General features: G+C 32.3%; 1 protein-coding gene across 1 annotated transcript; it reads left to right on the top strand.

Moving 5' to 3' along the window:
* Nucleotides 1-219: 219 nt before the first annotated feature.
* LOC112721467 (protein FAR1-RELATED SEQUENCE 5-like) lies at nt 220-1293 on the top strand. Its single transcript, XM_025772529.1, has 2 exons — nt 220-812; nt 912-1293. The coding sequence occupies exons 1-2, from the start codon at nt 220-222 to the stop codon at nt 1291-1293; spliced, it is 975 nt and encodes a 324-aa protein (XP_025628314.1).
* The last annotated feature ends 20006 nt before the right edge of the window (nt 1294-21299 follow it).

The raw sequence follows: 21299 nt of genomic DNA, 5'->3' as shown, positions 1-21299 counted from the left end.
ATTCATAAATAGAAGGTTGTTTCGTTCTACAAAGAGCACTCTCATGGATTAGTTGATCCACTCGATGTTAGCATGATGCCTGAGTATCACACATTCAGTGTCTCGGATAAAGCTCAGGCGAAGAATTTGCACGACATAGGCATCAGGACCTGTCACATCTTGGGATACTTGGCTGCTTAAAAAGGTGGATATGAAAACTTGTCATTCAACCCAAAAGATATGTACAACCTCATTACTCAACATAGGAAGGAAAAGGTGACGGGTGGTGATGCAAATGCTGCAATAAGCTACCTGAGAGGTAAAGCTGGGAATGATTCTTATTTCTTTGGAAAGTACACATTAAGTAATGAGAATCGATTGGAAAATTTGTTTTGGGTTGATAGGACTAGCCGTATTGATTATGAGTGTTTTGGGGATGTCTTGACATTTGATTCGACTTACAATAGGAACGTCTACAATAAACCATTTGTGATATTTTCTAGTAGCAATCATCATGGGCAGACCATCATATTTGGATGTGGTCTTCTTGTTAATGAGGATATTGGTTCATACAAATGGCTCTTGGAAACTTTTTTGGAAGCAATGGAGAATAAACACCTTATGGCAGTTGTCACCGACGGAGATCTTTCAATGAGAGAAGCCATTAAACAGGTCTTTCCTTATGCAACACATCGATCTTGTGCATGGCACTTACATAGGAATGCATGCGAGAAGGTTAAGAACAGTGGATTTTTAAATGACTTCAAGAAATTGATTTATGCTAATGTGAGTGTTGAAGAGTTTCAGGCCATGTGGGGAGACATGGTGGCGAGGTATAACTTATCAAGCAACTCTTGGGTCGACCAAACCTATGAGTTGAGGAATTTATGGGCTCTTGCATATTTGAGGGACTAATTTTTTGGGCGAATCAGGACAACATCCCAGTGTGAAGGGATTAACTCTCTAATAAAAGCATATGTGAGAAAGAAAGATACCCTTCTTGAATTCATCAATAACATGGAGACCGTTGTTAGCCATTACAGGAACAATGAAAGAGTTGCAGAGTTCAATAGTAAATATACTGATCCAGTACTTGTGACTTCTTTGCCAACACTTGAAGATTTTGCTACAAAGACTTTCACTCATAACATGTTCCGGGAGGTCAGGAAGGAAATTGAGGGTGCTTGTGCTATGAATACAGAGTTAGTAATTCAGGATGGTGGAAAACTATACTTCAAGTGTAACAGTTTTGGAGTGCCAGAGTTTGATCATGTGGTTGAGTTTGACAGAGTTGGAGGGGATGCTTTGTTGTGAGTGTCTGTGGTTCGAAAATAGAGGGATTCCCTGCATGCACATATTCGCATGTCTAAAGCACCAACACGTTGAAGTTATTCCAGAACGCTTAGTGTGCAAGCGTTGGACGAAGAATGCCAAGAGCGATTTCATGAAGTCAAACGTCGATGATCCAAGTGATTCTGATAAGGTACTAAAGTGTTGTTTGGGTGTGTTGGGTGCTGAGTGTTCTAGGTTGATGGATGTTGCATGTAAGAACTCAAGTGATTTTGTCGAAGCAATGAATGATGTTGTCAACACAATTACAAAACTCCAAAAGCGAGGTGAAAATCCACGCAACGGTAATTTAGATGATGACTACGTTGTTGACCCATTGGTGGTGAAGAGTAAGGGAGCATCCCAACAAAAACTCAAAATTTAAGCAATGTAGAAGGTGTTCAAACTGCGGTGTGTGACGAACGGATTTCCGTTGGTAAAAAAATTCACAAATATATTTCCGTTGTAAGTATAGTTTCTAAACCAACAAAGGATCCTTTCGTACAAAAGTTTGGTTGTCACAAGTAAGAAAACCCAATAAAATTTATAACCGAAGTATTTAAACCTCGGGTCATCTTTCAAGGAATTGCAGAGAGGTATGATTTATTATTGGTTATGAGAAAAAGTGTATTTTTGGGGAGTTTTTGAATTAAAGAACAAGTAAATTAAATGACAAGAAAAATAAATTAATAATTAAGAAAACTCTTGGCAAGGTATGAGAACTGGAAATTCCATCCTAGTTATCCTTATCAGGTGCGATGAGAATTGTTATTGCTCCCACTTAGTTAACCCTTACTAAATAAAGAAAAGTCAAGAGGACCAATCAATTTGATTCCTCAAGTCCTAGTCAACTCCTATGGAAAAACTAGCTTTAGAGGGATCCAAATCAATCAGTAAATTCTAATTTTCAATCAACAGCTGAGTTTGATAACTCAAGTGTCAACAATTACTCAACCAAAGCCAAAAGAGGAAAAATCTAAATTATTTATATCATAAATAAAAGAAAACAATCGTAAATCTGAATTACCTCAAATTGCATTAAATAAAGAAATCAAATTACACATAGGAATCCATAAACCAAATTGGCAACATCTAGTAATCAACTAAAGTAATAGAATGAATAAAAGTAGAAGAGAGACTAAAGTAAAGGAACATAGAACCTGGAATGAAGAAATAATCATAAACTAAGAGAAATCCTAATCCTAAAAATCTAAGAGAGAGGAGAGAGCCTCTCCCTCTAGAAAACTACATCTAAAACCTAAAATTATGAATATGAAAGTTGTTTTTATGAATGAATGGATTCCCCCACTTTATAGCCTTTAATCTGTGTTTTCTGGGCCAAAAACTGGGTCAGAAACAGCCCAGAAATCGCTGGGGACGAATCCAAACACATGCAGGTTGCTGGTTTCGCACAGATCCACGCGTGCGCGTCACTTATCCTCAGGGAAATTATGGAAAATTATATATCATTTCGAATTCCCAGATGTTAGCTTTCCAACGCAACTGGAACCGCCTCATTTGGACCTCTGTAGCTCAAGTTATGACCGTTTGAGTGCGAAGAGGTCAGGCTAGACAGCTTAGCAATTCCTTCAACTTCTTGTATTCCTTCCACTTTTGCATGCTTCCTTTCCATCCTCTAAGCCATTCCTGCCCTGTAATCCCTGAAATCACTTAACGCACATATCACGGCATCGAATGGTAATAAGGGAGGATTAATATTAGCAAATATAAGGCCAAAGAAGCATGTTTTCAATCATAGCACAAAATCAGGAAGGAAAATGTAAAACATGCGAATTGTATAAATAAGTGTGAGAATAATGGATAAAATCCACTAGATTAAGCACATGATAAACCCTAAAAATAGGGTTTATCAGTGTGACAGGGCACTACAACAAAAGTTGTCCTAATGTTCCTGGTAGATTCCCAAAGGAGCAGGTAGACAATGATACAGAAAAGAATATCAACAACCATCTTGACGTACTAAGGTATCTCATAATATAACTATGTTTAGAATTTTGTTGTATGGTGATTCGGCATATTGTGTTTTGGATTTATAAACTATGTTATTTTTATGCTTTTGTAACGGAAGATGACGTTTGGTTTGTGATCAGCGCAAAAGACATGACAGTGTGAAAAATCAGCAGAAGATAGAAAAAGATAGGAACATTGGTGGTGGAACAGCACCAATCTCAGCAGCTAAGTCAGCTTTTACTGATCAAGTGAAAACATCAAGTCCTGGTCCCGATATCCCGGTTTGTGCATTTACAAGTAATGAAGAGTCCGGGATAAGTTCCAGAACAACTGAGTCTCCTGTTGTGGCCCCTGAAACTGGAATGGCGAATTGAAGATGATTCAAATTTTAGGATGATTGATAATTTTGTACCATTTACTAATTACCTTTGTTTTTTATAGTTTGCATTCATTGATTGAATTAACATTTATTGAACTAGGAAGATTATGTCATTTTACTCATTTACTATTAAATTTTTTAAATTGCTTTTTGACTTATTCTATTAATAACAGAACTTTAGCTTAATTTTAGTTCATTTGATGTGTCTCCATGTACTATAGTAAGTAATTACCTATATTCCTATTACAATATGATGCAATATTTGAGTAAGGTTTGCCTGACTCTTGATGAGGATTTCAGCATTATCTGTGCACTAGTATTTAGCACGAGTTGTGATTGATCATGGATGCACTGGTTTTAAAAACCTAGTGTTCATTACTTCTAAGCTATTTAGTATCCGCAACTAATTAATCCAAGTTGGTGTTGATAACGTCATAACGCCAAGTTTGACATTGAAATTAATGAAACATTTCATTGTACAAAGTAATCCATGTATATATAAGTCAAAATTTTGTTAGTTATGTTAATTCTTACTTTCACTCGCTTTCACTCCACGAGTTGTGATTGATCATGGATGCACTGGTTTTCTCACAAGACTGCTATGCATCTTCACACTCACTTTCACTCCCTGATCCAAACTCTGCTTCTACACTGTAGAATTTGTTATTGTTCAAGGATATCAAGATGTGATCATAATGGAAATCATGAATCATTAAATAATGCATCTACATAATTTTATCTTTTCAACAATGACTTAGAGACTTAGAGTATGAGTTACAATAATGAGTAAAGTACTATTTTAGTTCCTAACAAATGACTTCAGTCTTAATTTTGTCCTTAATATTTGAGACATTATTTTTTCTACTCCCACATATTTTAGTCGATCCTATTTTAGTCCTCTACTTAAAATTAAATTTATTTAAAAATTTCTTTTGTTTTTGTGTTATCACCTTTTTCGTTTACTAAAATGGGACAACATAAGACATGTAGAATAAAAATACGATGTTTAAAATGTTACTGAAAAAATTATCATGTACACTACCAAAAAAACGGAGTTTATCCACCAAAATTTAACAACGAACGCTAAATCGTGTCTTCTATTTATCACCAAATTGACTCACATTGACGTGCCATAACCGACCTGTCCTTAATAGATTTATCAAGCTATAATATTATTTCTTAAAAATATTCTAACATTAACACAAATTTTTAAAATTAAATCTAAAAATATAAAAAATTAAATTTAGATAAAATTAAAAATTATAAAGATAATTCAAATATTCTAATATTAAGCTACTTAAAAAGATAAAATTTATTTAGCTAAAATAATATAATTTGAATAGATAATAAAAAGTTTAGTAATTTTTAAGTAAAAAAAATTTAATAAATCTTTTAATAAAAATAAATTGTTTTATCATTTGTTAAATTTTAAAAATGACAATAAGTTAAAAAAATAGTCTTTATTTACATGATTTAGTACACACTACATATCTTTGTGAGTACTGTACTCTTAGTATATACATAATTATCTTTTTAAAAATTATTTTGTTAAATTATAAATTAAATTTTTATTTATACAATTATTTAATTGGTATATATTATTAATTAATTATCTATTAACTTTTTTAAGTCATAAAAAATTAATACTAATTAATTTATGAGTAATTACTCAACTTTTACTTCTTGTATTTAACCGCTATCATCAGTGACCCAATTTTTTAAAAAAAAAAAGTCACAACAAATTCAGACATACATTATATCCAACAAACTAGCCAAATACACCCATTTTAAAACAATCTGCTTTCATCCTCACAATTAGTCATGAAATTTACATTGATCAAAAGATTGATGAAAAAATAAAACTAATTTAATAAAGAACAATAACAAGACAGATAATAGAACATGAGAGAAGTAAGCCCTCCTAACATTTTAATTTGTACTTTGGATATCCATCCCATGAACCAGCCAGCACGTCTTGAGAGATTATCTCTCACCCTACAACCATTGAAATAAAGTACTAAACACTGTTTCAAGTTTTAACTCCTTGAAGCTAAACAAAGATGCTACATATCATCACAGACAAATTCAATGAATGCCTCTCTACAAATTCAATGGATGCCTCTCATGGCTTCTGATTCTGTGGCCCCAAGTACCAAACATCACAGACAACAGCTCAAGATATCATTAATTACAGCAGATGCTTAGTGAATGATTACCTGGAAATGCATGAAAACTAGAAAGTCTAAAACAAAAATACAAAAAAGTTGAAAGATCAGAATGATTAACCCCTCGAGTATACATTGTTACTTGTGACTATTCCAAAATGCATCTATAAAATTTTATTGTACTTGATCGCTATTGGGCAAAATGTGCATCCAAGTTCGAATGTACCCTACAAATTATTAAAATTAATAATCTTCCATTAAAGCTTTCGGCATATAGGAATTAGAATCCAAGTCAATGGAATTAGAATATAAGAGTTTGTACTAGTATTGTGACTATTATGTACGTTTTGATGCACAATTTTATAGCTTTGTAAAAGAGGAACATTATCAATAGCTTGTAAAAGCTAATTGATATTATTATATCTCTAATTATACTACAAATGCAAACACAAAAAAATTTAAAGCAAATAAACAATTAAGAAAACTAACATAATCAACTATGAGTTTGATGAATAAAATAATGATAAAACATAAGAACTCATTGCATAAAGTCGTGGAGGGTACAAATTGATCCACTTATGTCCATCATAACAAGTACAACAATGCTAGGGAACCAAGAGGGTACCAGCCAAAAACCAGCCAAATGTCTCTGGGTGAATCCAAAACTTCTACGTGGATGATGCTTATGCTAGACATTAGGATGTTTCTTTTCTTTATAAATTGGATGGTTCTGAATCTATTTTCTGATTTATCATGTTTTAGGCATTTGGAGAGGGAAGGATGCTGAAGAGACGGAAGCTAATTGAATTAGTTTCTGTGATTCACGTTGTAATGATACTGAACGTATCTCCTCCTAATTTGAATGTGGTAAAATATTTAATAACCAATATTTTAAATCATAAATAAATAAAACTATTTACTATATTTATAATTAATTAAGTTGTTCCATTCTTGGCTGATTTAAAGTTGGTTCCATATACATTTTCTAACAAGTATAAGTACGTCAGAGAGCAAATTGTTGATTCCTTTTTAGTTCGGTGTAAGAGTCTACTCAATTTTAACTATTTTGATTTGAGGTACAATTCACTATGAGATAAATCTCTTCGAAATCTGTTTTTCTTCATTATATTTTTCCATCACTAAGACTCAAGAATGATTTAAACCAACAAAAAAATGACACAAAGCAATTTCCTTATTCATATGCATTAGTATATTTGTTATTCCATGTCAAAATTGAACAAGTGATACCTTCTAATGTGCAGAGTATCACTAAGGAACACAACTTCTATGGCAGTCGCAATAACAATTGAGAGTGGCTTGAATGTTAGCTACATACACAACTCTTTTTAAGTGTAATGCCCAGACAACATTGCTAATGAGCTTTCCGAAAATTTCCTGTGAATATAATTTTATCATTCCATCAATAGATTAAATCCAGACATATTTAAGTTAGAGTAAAATACCTATTTGATGCTTAAAAGATTAAAACCTTCATAATTTAGCTCCAAAAGACATTATATTTTCATAAGCTATCTGAATATGAATTCAAGAAGCACGCCAAAAGAAGTCAAGAAGAAACAATGCAAGATGGATTCCCGTTATTGGCTCAAAATTCTAAACCACTAATAATAGCTTTCTTATTTGGATTATATCTCAAAATTCAAAACTACTAATACGGTTAAAGAAACTCATTAAGTCCTTAACTTATACACTATTAAAGGCATTAAAATTAAAAATAAAAAAATAAGGCCAAAATCTAATAAGGAAAATTAAGGAATATAAAGCACGTTCCATAAAAAAACTATATACTAGTACTACTCTTTAAAACTGATCATATGCCAACTGCAATAAATATATATAAAATTAGGTGCACAATATATTCCTTTATTGTAGATTGTCATAGAAGTTCAATATTAGACACTTAAGGTAATTCTTCACAATTACCTTGCTTGAAAGATATCAGATTTGGAATCATAGGTAAACAAGACATGCAAATTGTGGAGCCCTACAAGAGAATAATGCATAACATCAGACCAGACCTGTTATCATTGGGCCAAAAACTATATACATAACCTAATTATTGGGATGAACAACTCTTCTCTAATTCATGAACAACATAACTCTGTTCTATTTCAATATCACAAATCTCAGTATTTTATTAGTTGAATGGTAAAAAATACACATCAAAACATGGTTAAAAAACTAGAATAATCTAATTAAGATAGCATATACCAAAGAAAATAGTGATTATTTACCTTGATTGATAAAGGAAAAAGCCGTGAACAATGAAGAATAGCGGTGGCTAGTGAACAATGAACAACGAAGCAGCAAACACTAACGAGCAGCGAACAATAGAGAAACGAACATCAACCTAAAGCGAAGAATAGTAGTGATACAAATAGAGAAGAATCTTAGCGATGCGAACAGGAAGCAAAAGTTAATAACAACAACAATTGAAGGAAGAGAATACCAAACCCACTAACCTAAAGAGCAGTTGGAGAAGAGGGTATCTATGAACAGCGATGAACCTCAAGGGAGTAGAAGTCGTGGCCAATTTGCAGGAAAGGCTGAAGAGAGGATCACACATTTGGGTGGTTGCTTTTGGTTTCACGGGTTTGGGGCTTTCGGGGTTTTGGTTTGGCGGGTTTGTGCATGAGAGAATAATTTGAGTCTCAGATTTTAATTTTCGGGGGGTTTCTAGAACCCTACTATTTAGAACAAAAACCGCTATCAATTAAATTACAAAGGGCGTAAAGAGTTTTTGGGTTAACGTTTGGGAGTTTTTTAAAACCTTTGCTATATAACTTCTGCAAATTTATAATATTTTTTAGTGTAACCCTTCATTCAATAATGAGGTTGCAACGTTTCATATTTTTATTTTATAATTTTAGTAAAATTAATAGAAACAACATAATACTACAAAAAAAATGGCAGAATTAGAAACAAATAAATGGAAATGGTTTTAATATAAAGTCTTACTAAAATAAAATAACAAACACTATCAATAGTGTATTAAATTTAAAATATCTTAAACTTAGACAAATTAAAAAAACTCATATCATGTTCATAATAAATGGCTGCATTTCAATTTATTTTGGTGACCAATTTCTTTGCGGCATTGATGGTGTTTTCTTTGGCCTTATTGTAATTACTCAGTACTAAATCTAAGGCCAATCACATGCATGCAATATCGTCCACTGGTTGCATATTGTAAAATTAATAAATTAGTGAAGATTCTATTTAATAAGGATACAATGTCAGCAATTATAATGTTATACTCACTGGTATGATAAATGAATTTCTGGCCTCAGCATATAATTGCCATCTAGCAACCCACATCCCAGAATCAAACCTGAGGCATACGTAATAAAATATTAGCTTCACTTTCCTTAGATAGTTATTTGAATTTGCTTAAATTCATATAGCAACTTGTCTTACGCGTTTTCTTGTTGTGGAAGATTCTGTGGATAGTAGATCCGAAATTCACTGAGTTGATATGCAACTTCATCCAAATCTGACTTACCATCCATTCTCTCATCGAGCAATTGTTCATGAATCATCCAGTCAATGAAATTTGCCTACATTGACAGGAAATATAATTATAAGTAATTGTTTCTTAAAATTAAATGATTTATGGTCAACAAATTTAATTTAGAAGCATGAATAACTCACTAGTTGTCGAATCTGTCACTCCCTTATGGTTTTTCTTGATCTTTGTTGCATCAGATCCACACATATCAACTTCCTCTTCTTCACGTCAACACATAATAAGTACCAGTGTTTAAAATTGTCCTTAATTGGTACATAAATCTAGAAATCACAAAAACTCAAGATTATAAAAACATATCATGGCAAATGATAGTAAATGGGTAGGTTTCAAATTTAAAACAAATACATTAGCTACCTTTGATAAGCTGTGATGTTGCTGAATGGTCCATTACCATAGCTGTTGATGGGTAGCAAAACGAAAGTGCTTGTTCCTAACAAATTTTACAATCAAGGAAAATTGCGATTCAAATTAGTTGTTTTATTACAGCATATAGTAAACTTTGACTTCATATGACTTACTGAGACCCTAGGCGGAAGAAACTATATCTTTGGACCTCCGGAACGAATTTTTTCCTCATGAGTAATTGTTCATGCAACCATGGTTAATATCTAGCAAGATTAAAGATAACAAATAAAATTAGTATCAGAGGTTTGATAAATAAAAAATTTAAAGTGCAATTTAGAGTTTTACATTAGCATCTATCTGTCGCATAGGCTTAAGTGCATCGAATGATCTTCTACAACCATCTACACCTTCGTGTACAAGTATTTCCTCGCTGTTGAAAAAATAAATAAATAAATAAATAATCTTACCACATGAAATAAAATGTCTAACAACTTTTATCCATATGTATATTAACAAGATACTTACTTGGGGGAAACATTAGCATTATATAAATATATAGCTATCATTGCTTCTTCTTCATTGACGAGCATTTCTTTGGGGATTTCAAACGTCAACTGAAATATAAATAATTATAAAATCATAGGCAAATTATTCATACTGAACATAATCCTAATAAAATAATTTTTACTTACTGGTATTGTCAATGAATGCAACCTTTCAACTTCACATTTGACGACATCCAACTCATACAGTTGTCCATCATGATTAGTTGCTTGCATATTAAATGTATACATTACAAATATTTATTTTGATCATTTTCAGTGTTATTAAACACAATTTTTTATTGTTCATATGTTACTATATTGACTTACTATCAACCATGAAATTCGCAATTAGCAAACTTTAAAAAATACTTAAAACAGAGATAACTAATTTTTGTTACTTACCCTATTGCCATTTGCTTATTCACCTCCAGCAGTAGACATTACTCTGTTTGCAGGAGGAGTTAATGTTTGGGCCAAATTCTGAAACTCTTGGCGTATCGTCCTTTGGACCTCTTGTTTCACCCTCAACATCTTTGAATCAATGTATTTAGTTAAACATTGATACATATGTTCTGAGAGTAAATTTAAATGTTGATTGCTGACAAATAAATTGTCGAAGAAGGCTTGCGTGTTCTCCTTAGAAAGAGTTTGGCTACATAAGTGCGAAATCAAAATATAGTTAACAGTTTCTTTTATTTTAGACTATCATACAGGTCTCTTTTTGTGAGAAAATACCAAAAACAAAAAATAGTATAAGAAGAATCTATTTAATAATAATTTACTTTACATAGTCTTAAATTGTAAAAAAAAAAACTAATAACCGAATACTAAAAAAATAATTTTAAGACAATTAACTTTTACTATTGTGAAATTATATAGTTGTTAATTTTAAATATTTAGTCATGGTTAATTAATTAATTTATGCATAAAAATTATTAATATGGTACAAATTTTAACCAAGATATAACTAGCAAACCTGTCCGCTCCAGTCTGATTAATTGAAATGTTGTAGTTGATTAGTATAAAGTGTTTCTTCAACAATGACTAGGGGAATGAAACGGTTTACATTTTTAGAAGAATAAAAAGATAGTTTATAAGATTTTTTGAACAACATATCACTCTTTTGTATGTAATTGATATTTAAAAAAATTTTAATTAATTAATTAGATTAATATAATATTACAAATATTATTACATTTAAAAACTTAAGGTATTAATTAATTAATTAATTTTATACTAATATAAAATATTTTATTTTGATCAAAATCAAATGTTATGATAAAATACTACATAGTATAATCCGTTATAAAAAATTTTTCATAAAATAAAGTTTTTTGATAAACAAGCCATAATAACTATAATAAAATAGAAAATAATTACAATATGATATAAATTAAAAATATTCTTAATGTACACAAACATATGATTACTTATTTATCATGGCTTAAATTGTAACATATTTGCTGAGATTACCATATTCTAATTTTTTATTGACCGTAAAAAACTTGACAGTACTCTGTAAAAAAATTATTGTTACTGGAGTTTAAAAGTAAAGAAAAATTAGTGAATAATTTTTTTAATGTAAAATAACTAATGTACAAAGTAAATTAAAATAGGAAGTCATAGTTGTTGTCAGAAAAGATTGACTATAAAATAAAATTTAGGAAAATTTGTTTATATAACATAAGTGATCAATATACATATGTTGTGTTGAGTTGAGGTTGAGGTAAGGTTTTTTACACATAAATCGTGCTAGGTTGGGATGGATTTGTTAGTCGCACGTAGATCATGCTAGTCTATGCTGATTTAGGATGAAAAAAAAAAGAAGATAAAACTGTGTGCTATACCATACATCTTGATATACAATATAATATCTAACAAATATTACCCTAGCATGATTTAAATATAAATTAATTTAGGAGATCTACATTTTCAATTTTCATTTAGGAGAATCAAGTAAATTTGATCCTCTTTTATTTTAATTAAACAAAAGAATTGTTAGGATCTATGTATTGCCATCATGTTAAATTAAGCACTTCGGATATATTTTTTATTATGAAAATAAACTAATCCATTTAAATTGAGAAAATGTATTTAAATGTTTACTTTAATTGTGCTTAAACCTATATTATAATTTAAATTATTAAGAATAAACAAAACTATGTAGTTTATTGAACCAGCTTAATCAGCGGTTTTTACTGAATCCTAAAAGATAAAAAAAATTTAAATATCGAAACAAAGTAAAGTCACATTTTTGTTAGGATTTTATTTTTTATTGTATTATCTAAAATTTAAATAGATATAATTCAAATTAATAAATTTAATTTAGTTTTATAAAGTTGTTTACAGTCGTATTATTATATTCATTTCATTAATTTTATTTAGTCAATTTTAAAAAAAAATAACGGCTTGAAACAGTTAAATTTTATCTACACAATAAACACGATAGAATTGTTTTAAATTAAAATTTTTTAAAAATATGTACTCTTATTGGGTTGATGGTTTAATTTAAATAAATATATTCGTATTAATGAATACAAGTACATGTATTTAAAATATTTAAATTATAATATTTTGAATAAATTTCCTATTTTTTTGTTAAATTTTTGAAATTATGATTAACGTTCATCTTATTGTAAGTCATTTTGAAAGCAATACAAGTACATTGTTAGTAATCTTAGAACTGAATAATCAGGAATACATAATTGAGATTTACCTAGAAGATACATCACAAACAGCATGATGCGCGGTGATGATTTCATTCTGCGCGGTTTTCTTTTCCATCTCTTTTTTTTGCGTTGAATTTAATCTTCAAACAAAATAAAAACACATGAATAATGTCAGATTGAGTTTTAAATAAGTTAATAATCAGTTAAAATTTTATAAATAATTACTAACACGTAGACATAAAAAAAAGGTATGGTGTGGAACAAATAAATTTAAAAAAAAATTAAACTAAAATAAAATTAGCCAGCAAAAAAATTATTAAAATAATTGACGTTACGAATCCTTTGAACTACTCATAGTTGCACGACTAGTCATGGTGTCGCGTTATTCGTAACGTGAGTGCTGAAAAGGGGTGGATAACAGAAAAATATAAAACAAGTTAATGGAAAGGTTGAATAGTACTGACATTACTCTAACAGTTATTTATAACATTTTCCATACCCATTTGAAATTTAAAATGTAATACTCTCTAAACAATAGGAGCTTTAAGTTAGATTTTTTTTAATTAGTTCGACGACACATGCAAAATTTGTTACAAGATTTTTTCGGTGACGTTTAACAATATTCAAATTTAAGTTACTTTTTGCACAACGTGACAAACCGTTAAAATTTCAATTTAAAAGCGTTGCCTTTCTTTCAAATTATAATTTAATTTTTGAATATAATTCTGATTAATTTCACCATAAATTAAAATTTAAATTGATCATATAATAAAAAAAAGTTAAACTACCTTTTTTTATAATTTTTATCCTTTCCAAAATATATATTATATTAATTAACAAACGACTTAATTGCAATATTAATATTATGTTTACAAATTACCGGACTTTTATAATGAACTCTATTTTGTAAATTTTTTTTTTCTATTTATCCAATTCGTTCAAATCCTGTACTTGTTATTGCTTTAAAAAAAAAAAAAATCACTGTTGAGAAACAAAAGTGTATACTATATTTAGAAGAGCATGATAACTCTAAATACTTTTGAACACATGGCTGAAAGCAAGTGGCATTCAAATTAAATTAAAAGAGCATCATAGCTTCAAGTGCTTCATAAATGTTTTTAATAAAATAATTTAATGTCAACTAATTTTAACCGAATGAACTGAATTAATTATTTAAAATTTCAAAATGACGATTAAGTTATTATTCGATAACAATAGAAATTGATATATTTAATTTTTAGCATGAGTATTTATTTTTTTTTTGCTTTTTGTTTATATTTTTTGTTGTTGGAAGAACAAATAAAGTCCCTCGGATCAAAACTAACTAATAAGAGTTAGAAAAAATTGCAGCATATTGACATTTACTTAAGAAAATAAACAAAAATTAAAAAAAAATCAACCTAATCTTATCTTCAAGGAACCCAGGAAAAAACATAAATGTAGAACGCTAAGTTTTCAATTTTCAATCTAAGCTTTTCAATTCTTCAGGAAGAGGGGGTATTGGGGGAAGGGGTGATAAACCACTATTTTATGGTTTATTTTGTGCTCAATTGAGTGGATTTCATCAACTCTTTACCCACTTATTCATATTATTTGCATGGTTTTACATTTACCTTCCTAATTATGTGCTTTGATTGAAAATATGCTTCTTTGATCTTATATTTGCTTATTATTAATCCTCTCTTATTACCATTAGATGCCTTGATATGTGTGTTAAGTGTTTTCAGATATTATAAGGCAGGAATGGCTTGGAGGATGAGAAGAAAGCATGCAAAAGTGGAAGGAATACAAGAAGTTGGAGAAATTGCTAAGCTGTCCAGCCTGACCTCTTCGCACTCAAACGGCTATAACTTTAGCTACAGAGGTCCAAATGATGCGGTTTTAGTTGCGTTGGAAAGCTAACGCCCGGGGCTTCGATTTGATATATAATATGTTATAGTTCCCTGACGCTAGGCGATGCGACCGCGTGATCCATGATGCCGCGTCGCAGTGACGAAAAACCAGCGTGGCAAAATCCGAAGCCAGCGAATTCTGGACTGTTTCTGATCCAGTTTGCGGCCCAGAAAACACAGATTAGAGGATATAAAGTGGGAGAATGCATCCATTTATGAGAAGGCTCTCACAATTCACAATTTTAGGAGTAGATGTAGTTTTTAGAGAGAGAGGTTCTCTCCTCTCTCTTAGGATTAGGATTTACGATTTCTCTTAGTCTTAGGAGTGACTCTCAATCCCATGTTCTTTATTTTTATTTATTTTTCCAATTTAATTTATGAATTCCCATGTTATGATTTGAACATTTTATTTAATATAATTCGAAGTATTTCAGACTCATGATTGCTCTCTTTAATTTATTAATGCCCTGTGTTTATCTAAATTATTTCCATTCAAGTAGAATTTCTCTCTTTTGGCTTTGGTTGAGACATTGGTAACTCTTGAGTTATCAAACTCATTGTTGATTGAAAATTGGAATTAATTTGTCCACTTAACTTACCTTCATAGTTAGAGGTTAATAAGGTGGGAGAAGAATCCAATTCTCATCACAATTGATAAGGATAACTAGGATAGGACCTCCAGTTCTTCATACCTTGCCAATAGTTTATTTTACAGTTATTTATTAATTTTTATTGCTTGAAAATATACCTGTGCACATTGCCCAAACTCCAAATTTCTCAAAACCCCCCCCCCCAATTTACAATCTTCATAACCAATAATAAGAACATACCCTCCCTGCAATTCCTTGAGAAGACGACCCGAGGTTTGAATACTCGGTTATCAATTTCAAAAGGGGTTTGTTACTTGTGACAACCAAAACGTTTGTACGAAGGAATTTTTGTCGGTCTAGAGACTATATCTACAACGCGACTGTTTTTATGACATTCTTTACTGGCAAAAATCACTAACGTCAAAATGGCGCCGTTGCCGGGGAATTGCAAACGTGTGCCTTATTATTGGTTATTGTAAATATTTGCTTTTTACTTGTTTATTTGTTTCTATTTTTGTTTTTATTTTTGCTTTTTCATAAATTAAGAGGTTATTAGTTTTTATTTAGTTATTAAATTTTTTTTTTCAAAAATTTGTTCTTAGTGTTCATCTTGATCTTCAAGTTGTTCTTAGTTGTTCATCTTGACCTTCAAGCTGTTCTTAGTTGTTTTCTTCGTTTTGATCTAAAAATTTGAAATTTGGTGTCATTTTATTGTTTCTCTCTTTCCTCATTAAAATTTTAAAATATTTTTAATTAAATTTTTTTCGAAAAAAAAATTTTCAGATTTTTATTTTTAAAATTTTTATCTTATCTTATCTTATTTCAAAAAATCAAATTTCAAAATTCAAATTTAAAAATTTTCAAAATTTTAATTTAAAAATTTTTCAAATTTCAAATATTCAAATTTCAAAAATTCAAAATTCAAATTTCAAAATTTCAAAATTTCAAAATTTAAAATTTAAATAACCTTTTAATTTCAATTTGTTTTTATTTTTGTTTTTAATTTTTAATTGCTACCATGAACTCTCACCCCTTTGGCTATGAGTCTGGTTACAATTATGTTGCAGGAAGAAGAAATTACAATGAGAACAGGCATCAAGGTTGGAACAATCAAAGATGGGAGGAGCCACAAGGATTTAATCAACCCTCATGGCAACAACCACCCCCAATGGACTATCAACAACCACCATCATATGCCTATGAACCTCCTCAACACAACTTGGGACCGCCATACTCACAAGCCTCTTTCCACCACTCACCTCCATATGACCCTAGCCCACATCCACCATACCAACCACCTTATGAACCAAATGAACCATACATAGATCGACCCCAAACCTCCATGGAGAGAGCACTTACCGATCTAAACTCTACTATACGAGCTCTCGCCGCCCAAATCAGACCACCAAATACCTTTAACAATCAACCCTCAAGCTCTAGTGCACTTCCTTTTCAATCACAGAATGATCTCCCCATCCCACCACCACCTCAATATCTGCCATCTCCATATCCATCAATCCAAGAGCACTATGATCCTACCTATGATAACCGAGTGCATCAAGAGACAAAGGATCGTTTCAAGGAAACAGTGGATCGATTTCAGGCAACCACTCAACAACTGGAGCAAGCATTAATTCAATGGGCTTCTAGGCGCTCAAATATACAAGGATCAGCCACAGCTCCATGTGGACAGTCTAGTGAAGAGCGTAGCATGAAGGAGATACCAGAAACCCCAGTGGACAAGACAGAGAATGAATTCGTACTAGAACAAGTAGAAGACGATGTCATTGTTCAAGAAGAAGAAGAAGTGGTTAAAGACTTAGGAGATGCAGAACCTCCATGGGAAAGTCAAAACATAGAGCCTCCTTCCAAGACGGTTGTAATTGATGCTGAGGAGGGTGTACAACCTCCAAAGCATATCATAGTTGAAGACTTAGAAGAGGTTGATCAAGAGATGGAGATTCAAGAAGAAGAAGCACAACCTCCCATGCCCTTGGAAAGCAATGAAGAGGAAGAGGTTGAAATTGAAGAAGCTTGCAAAGAGGTGGTAGTTATCAGAAAAGAGCACAAAGGAGTGGAGCTTGCAATTTCATTAAAAATACCTCCCCCTAAGTTGCCATCATCCTTCACAACATTCAAGTGGGCAAAATTCATATCCCATAGCTTTCTAATCCCACTTGAATATGGGCTACTGGAGACGGATGGTCAACTTAGAGCTCTTTGTGGCATTAAGAGTAAGAGGAAGATGGCCAGTGGTAAGAATTGTCAAGCAAGGTTCATTATGGTATAGAGCTCAATTGAATGGGTCTAGGAAGCTGTTTGGTAGCGGCAGTGAGAATTCAAATTACTTATCACCCGGCTGGAAAAATACAGATCCCGACAAAAATGGGTGTAAAAGCAAGGTTTGGGATCCTGGAATCTGTTCTGACATCCAACACCCCGGGAGCCTAAGAATCTTTTTGAAGCTGCTCAAGGGTTTTACATGCCTAGTTTGGGACCCCGGAGGTTACTGGAATCACAAACACTGGTGGAGATTCCTGGATGAGTTCAAGCATAAGCCACCATAACAGGAAGCTCATCAAATGTCCAACTTAAGGACTTTAACTAAAAGTGCTAGGTGGGAGACAACCCACCATGGTATAATCATTCCTTTCTCAATTTTAATTTTATTTAGTTTTGTTTGTTTTTGAATTTTATTTTATTTTGTTATATTGAACCTGGAGTTTTGCATCACATTCATATTAACACTGCATTCTGCATTTTTCAGATTACAAAAAAAAAAAAGCACGCACGCGACGCGGCAGCGTCGCTGACGCGTCCGCATCACCAGTACAATGGGAAGAAAAGAAAATAAACAGAGAGTTTCGCAGGAGCAGCGCTGGAGGCGTGCCAATGGCACAAATCACCCCACGTGACCGCGTCGCTGACGCGACCGCGTCATATGGGAATAATGGCCTCCCACGCGACCGCGTCACCCACGCGGCCGCGTGCCTTGAAAATCGACGTAAAAAGGGTGCTTGGCCGAAAGTTGTGCTGGAATTGGGCTGGACTCGTGCTGGAAGTCCAAGCCTCCCACGCGAACGCGTGCCCGACGCGTCCGCGTCATATTGAAGATAAGGCCATCCACGCGATCGCGTCACCCAGATTTTTGGCAAAAGCATTTTGAACAGAGAGTTGCGCGACCGCGAGGCTGCACTCGTGCCAATCGCACAAATCAGGTCACGCGATCGCGTGACCCACGCATCCGCGTCACCTGACCTTATCGCGCACCACGCGACCGCGTCACTCACGCGTCCGCGTCACAAACGGCGCACAGAATATCCAGATCAGCCAAATTTCTTATCTTTTCTTCTCTAATCCTTATTTTTCCTATCTTTTCTTATTTCTTTCTTCTTCCTTTCTTATTTTCTTTCACCTCCATTTTATTTTACTTAATTTATTTACATATATTCATTCATTTCATTTTAAATTTGTGCATATTTTTATTTTCTTTTCTGAATTTTTTATTTTTTTATTGGTGTTAATTTTTTTTTTAACTGTTGCATCTTCTCTTGAATTATTTTGGGTACTTAGTGACTTGTTTTATTTTGGATAGGTAATATTATTTATATCAATGCCAATCTTTTATACCTGTATTACTTTTACATTGACATGAATTTTTATTATCTCTCCTTACCCACACTCTCTTCCCTATTTTTGCAAATTTTTGCATTCCTGATTTGCCATGTACTTCTATAGTTTTCTCACTTGCATGTTGTAGCTACCATGTAATTGAGACCCTCACTTTTGGCATTAACCAACCCATGTTTTATTTATTTTCTATCTTTGCTTTGGGTTACTTTCCTTCCCTTTTTCTTTCAGGATGGCCACCAGGAAGAGAACCGGAAGACGTTCACATGGGAGAGACAAACAAGTTCCTACGCACATTCCTTGATGAGAAAAGCGTCAGTTGAAACAACCCATCCACCTGCAAATCTCAGCATGCACCGAGGACGGTGCAATCTTTAAGTGTGGGGAGGTCGATACCGATCTCCATGGGTTAGTATTTCCTTCTCAAACACCAATGTTTTATTTTCCTTGTTAGTTGTTGCATTTGCATGTTTGTTTGATTTTTGCATATTTTACCACTTGGTTAAAGTAATATTTTCTTTTTCAAGAAACTTTTTAGAGTATTTCACTAATTTGAATAAAAATTTAATGTTACACTTGATTGAAGAAATATTATACTGGAACATGGTTTAGAGCTCGAACACACAAAACCTGTGAGATTTTTGAGCCTATGTGAATTGGTTGCATTTTATCAACCAACATTTTATTTTTGGTGTGTGTTTTTCTCTCTAAAATTGTGATCTTTGTCATGCTTAATTCTATATTTCCATTATTTGATGTATGCATGCACTTATATGATTGAGGCCTTTGTTTCACTGAGCTTACATACCCATATGGCCTTACCTTTCATTATCCTTTGCAAACCAATTTGAGCCTATTTTACCCCTTTGTTCTTTATTTTAGCACATCACTAACTCTAAGCAGAAAATAATATTGTCCTTAATTTGAATCCTTGGTTAGCTTAGACTAGTGAGAGTGCTCATGAATTAAGTGTGGGAAAAGTGGGTTTGGAAATATTTGGTTTAAGAATTGGGTATTATATATCTTTATGAAAACGTGAAAGAAATGTTTAGAACATGATTCATGCATTCAATAATTTAATCATATGCATTAAAAAAAATGATGAAAAAAATTTATTAAAAAAAAAAGAGAGAGAAAAAGAAAAGAAAAAGTGCAAATAAGAGAAAGGGGACAAAATGCCCCAAAGTAAGTGGTGAAAGCAATGCATATGTACTGTACTTAAAATTAGAATGCATGAATATGTGGAAAATATGGTTAATGGATAGTTAGATGTTGTATTGTGATTACATGGATTGTCTAAAGTTAGGTGGAAAGTTTAAGTTAATTAAGGATTCAGATTTTAGTCCACTTGGCCAAATACAATCCTACCTTGACCCTAACCCCATTACAACCCTTAAAAGACCTCTTGATATGTGTATCTGTGCATTAAATTTGTGTTGATTGTTAGATGAAGAGTAAGCCTTAGAAAGCAAGGTTACTAGAGAATTGAGAGAATCGAACCTAAAAACACTTGAGTGATTAGAGTGTATACACTACCAGTGAGGGTTCGATGCTCAATTCCTTGTTCCCTGCTTTCATGAGCTATTTTCTTCTTGCAAGTCTATTTGTACTTCATTTTCATGATTTGAATTAGTGAAATCCAGTTTATATTTCTTCTTGAAGGATTTGTTTACTTTTAACTAAGTAGGTAGAAACATTTTGCATGTAGTTGCATTCATATAGGTAGATTGCATTTCATACATCTCTATCATTCCTCTTCATCTTTATAGTTTCTCTTGAGCTTAGCATGAGGACATGCTAATGTTTAAGTGTGGGGAGGTTGATAAACCACTATTTTATGGTTTATCTTGTGCTCAATTGAGTGGATTTCATCAACTCTTTACCCACTTATTCATATTATTTGCAAGGTTTTACATTTGCCTTCCTAATTATGTGCTTTGATTGAAAACATGCTTCTTTGATCTTATATTTGCTTATTATTAATCCTCTCTTATTACCATTAGATGCCTTGATATGTGTGTTAAGTGTTTTCAGATATTATAAGGCAGGAATGGCTTGGAGGATGAGAAGAAAGCATGCAAAAGTGGAAGGAATACAAGAAGTTGGAGAAATTGCTAAGCTGTCCAGCCTGACCTCTTCGCACTCAAATGGCTATAACTTTAGCTACAGAGGTCCAAACGACGCGGTTCCAGTTGCGTTGGAAAGCTAACGTTCGGGGCTTCGATTTGATATATAATACGCTATAGTTCCCCTGA

The sequence above is a fragment of the Arachis hypogaea genome, chromosome 11 (genome assembly GCF_003086295.3).
Source record: "Arachis hypogaea cultivar Tifrunner chromosome 11, arahy.Tifrunner.gnm2.J5K5, whole genome shotgun sequence".
NCBI classification, from domain to species: domain Eukaryota; kingdom Viridiplantae; phylum Streptophyta; class Magnoliopsida; order Fabales; family Fabaceae; genus Arachis; species Arachis hypogaea.
The sequence above is the reverse complement of the archived record's forward strand: the minus strand, read 5'-3'. Positions and strand labels throughout refer to the sequence as shown.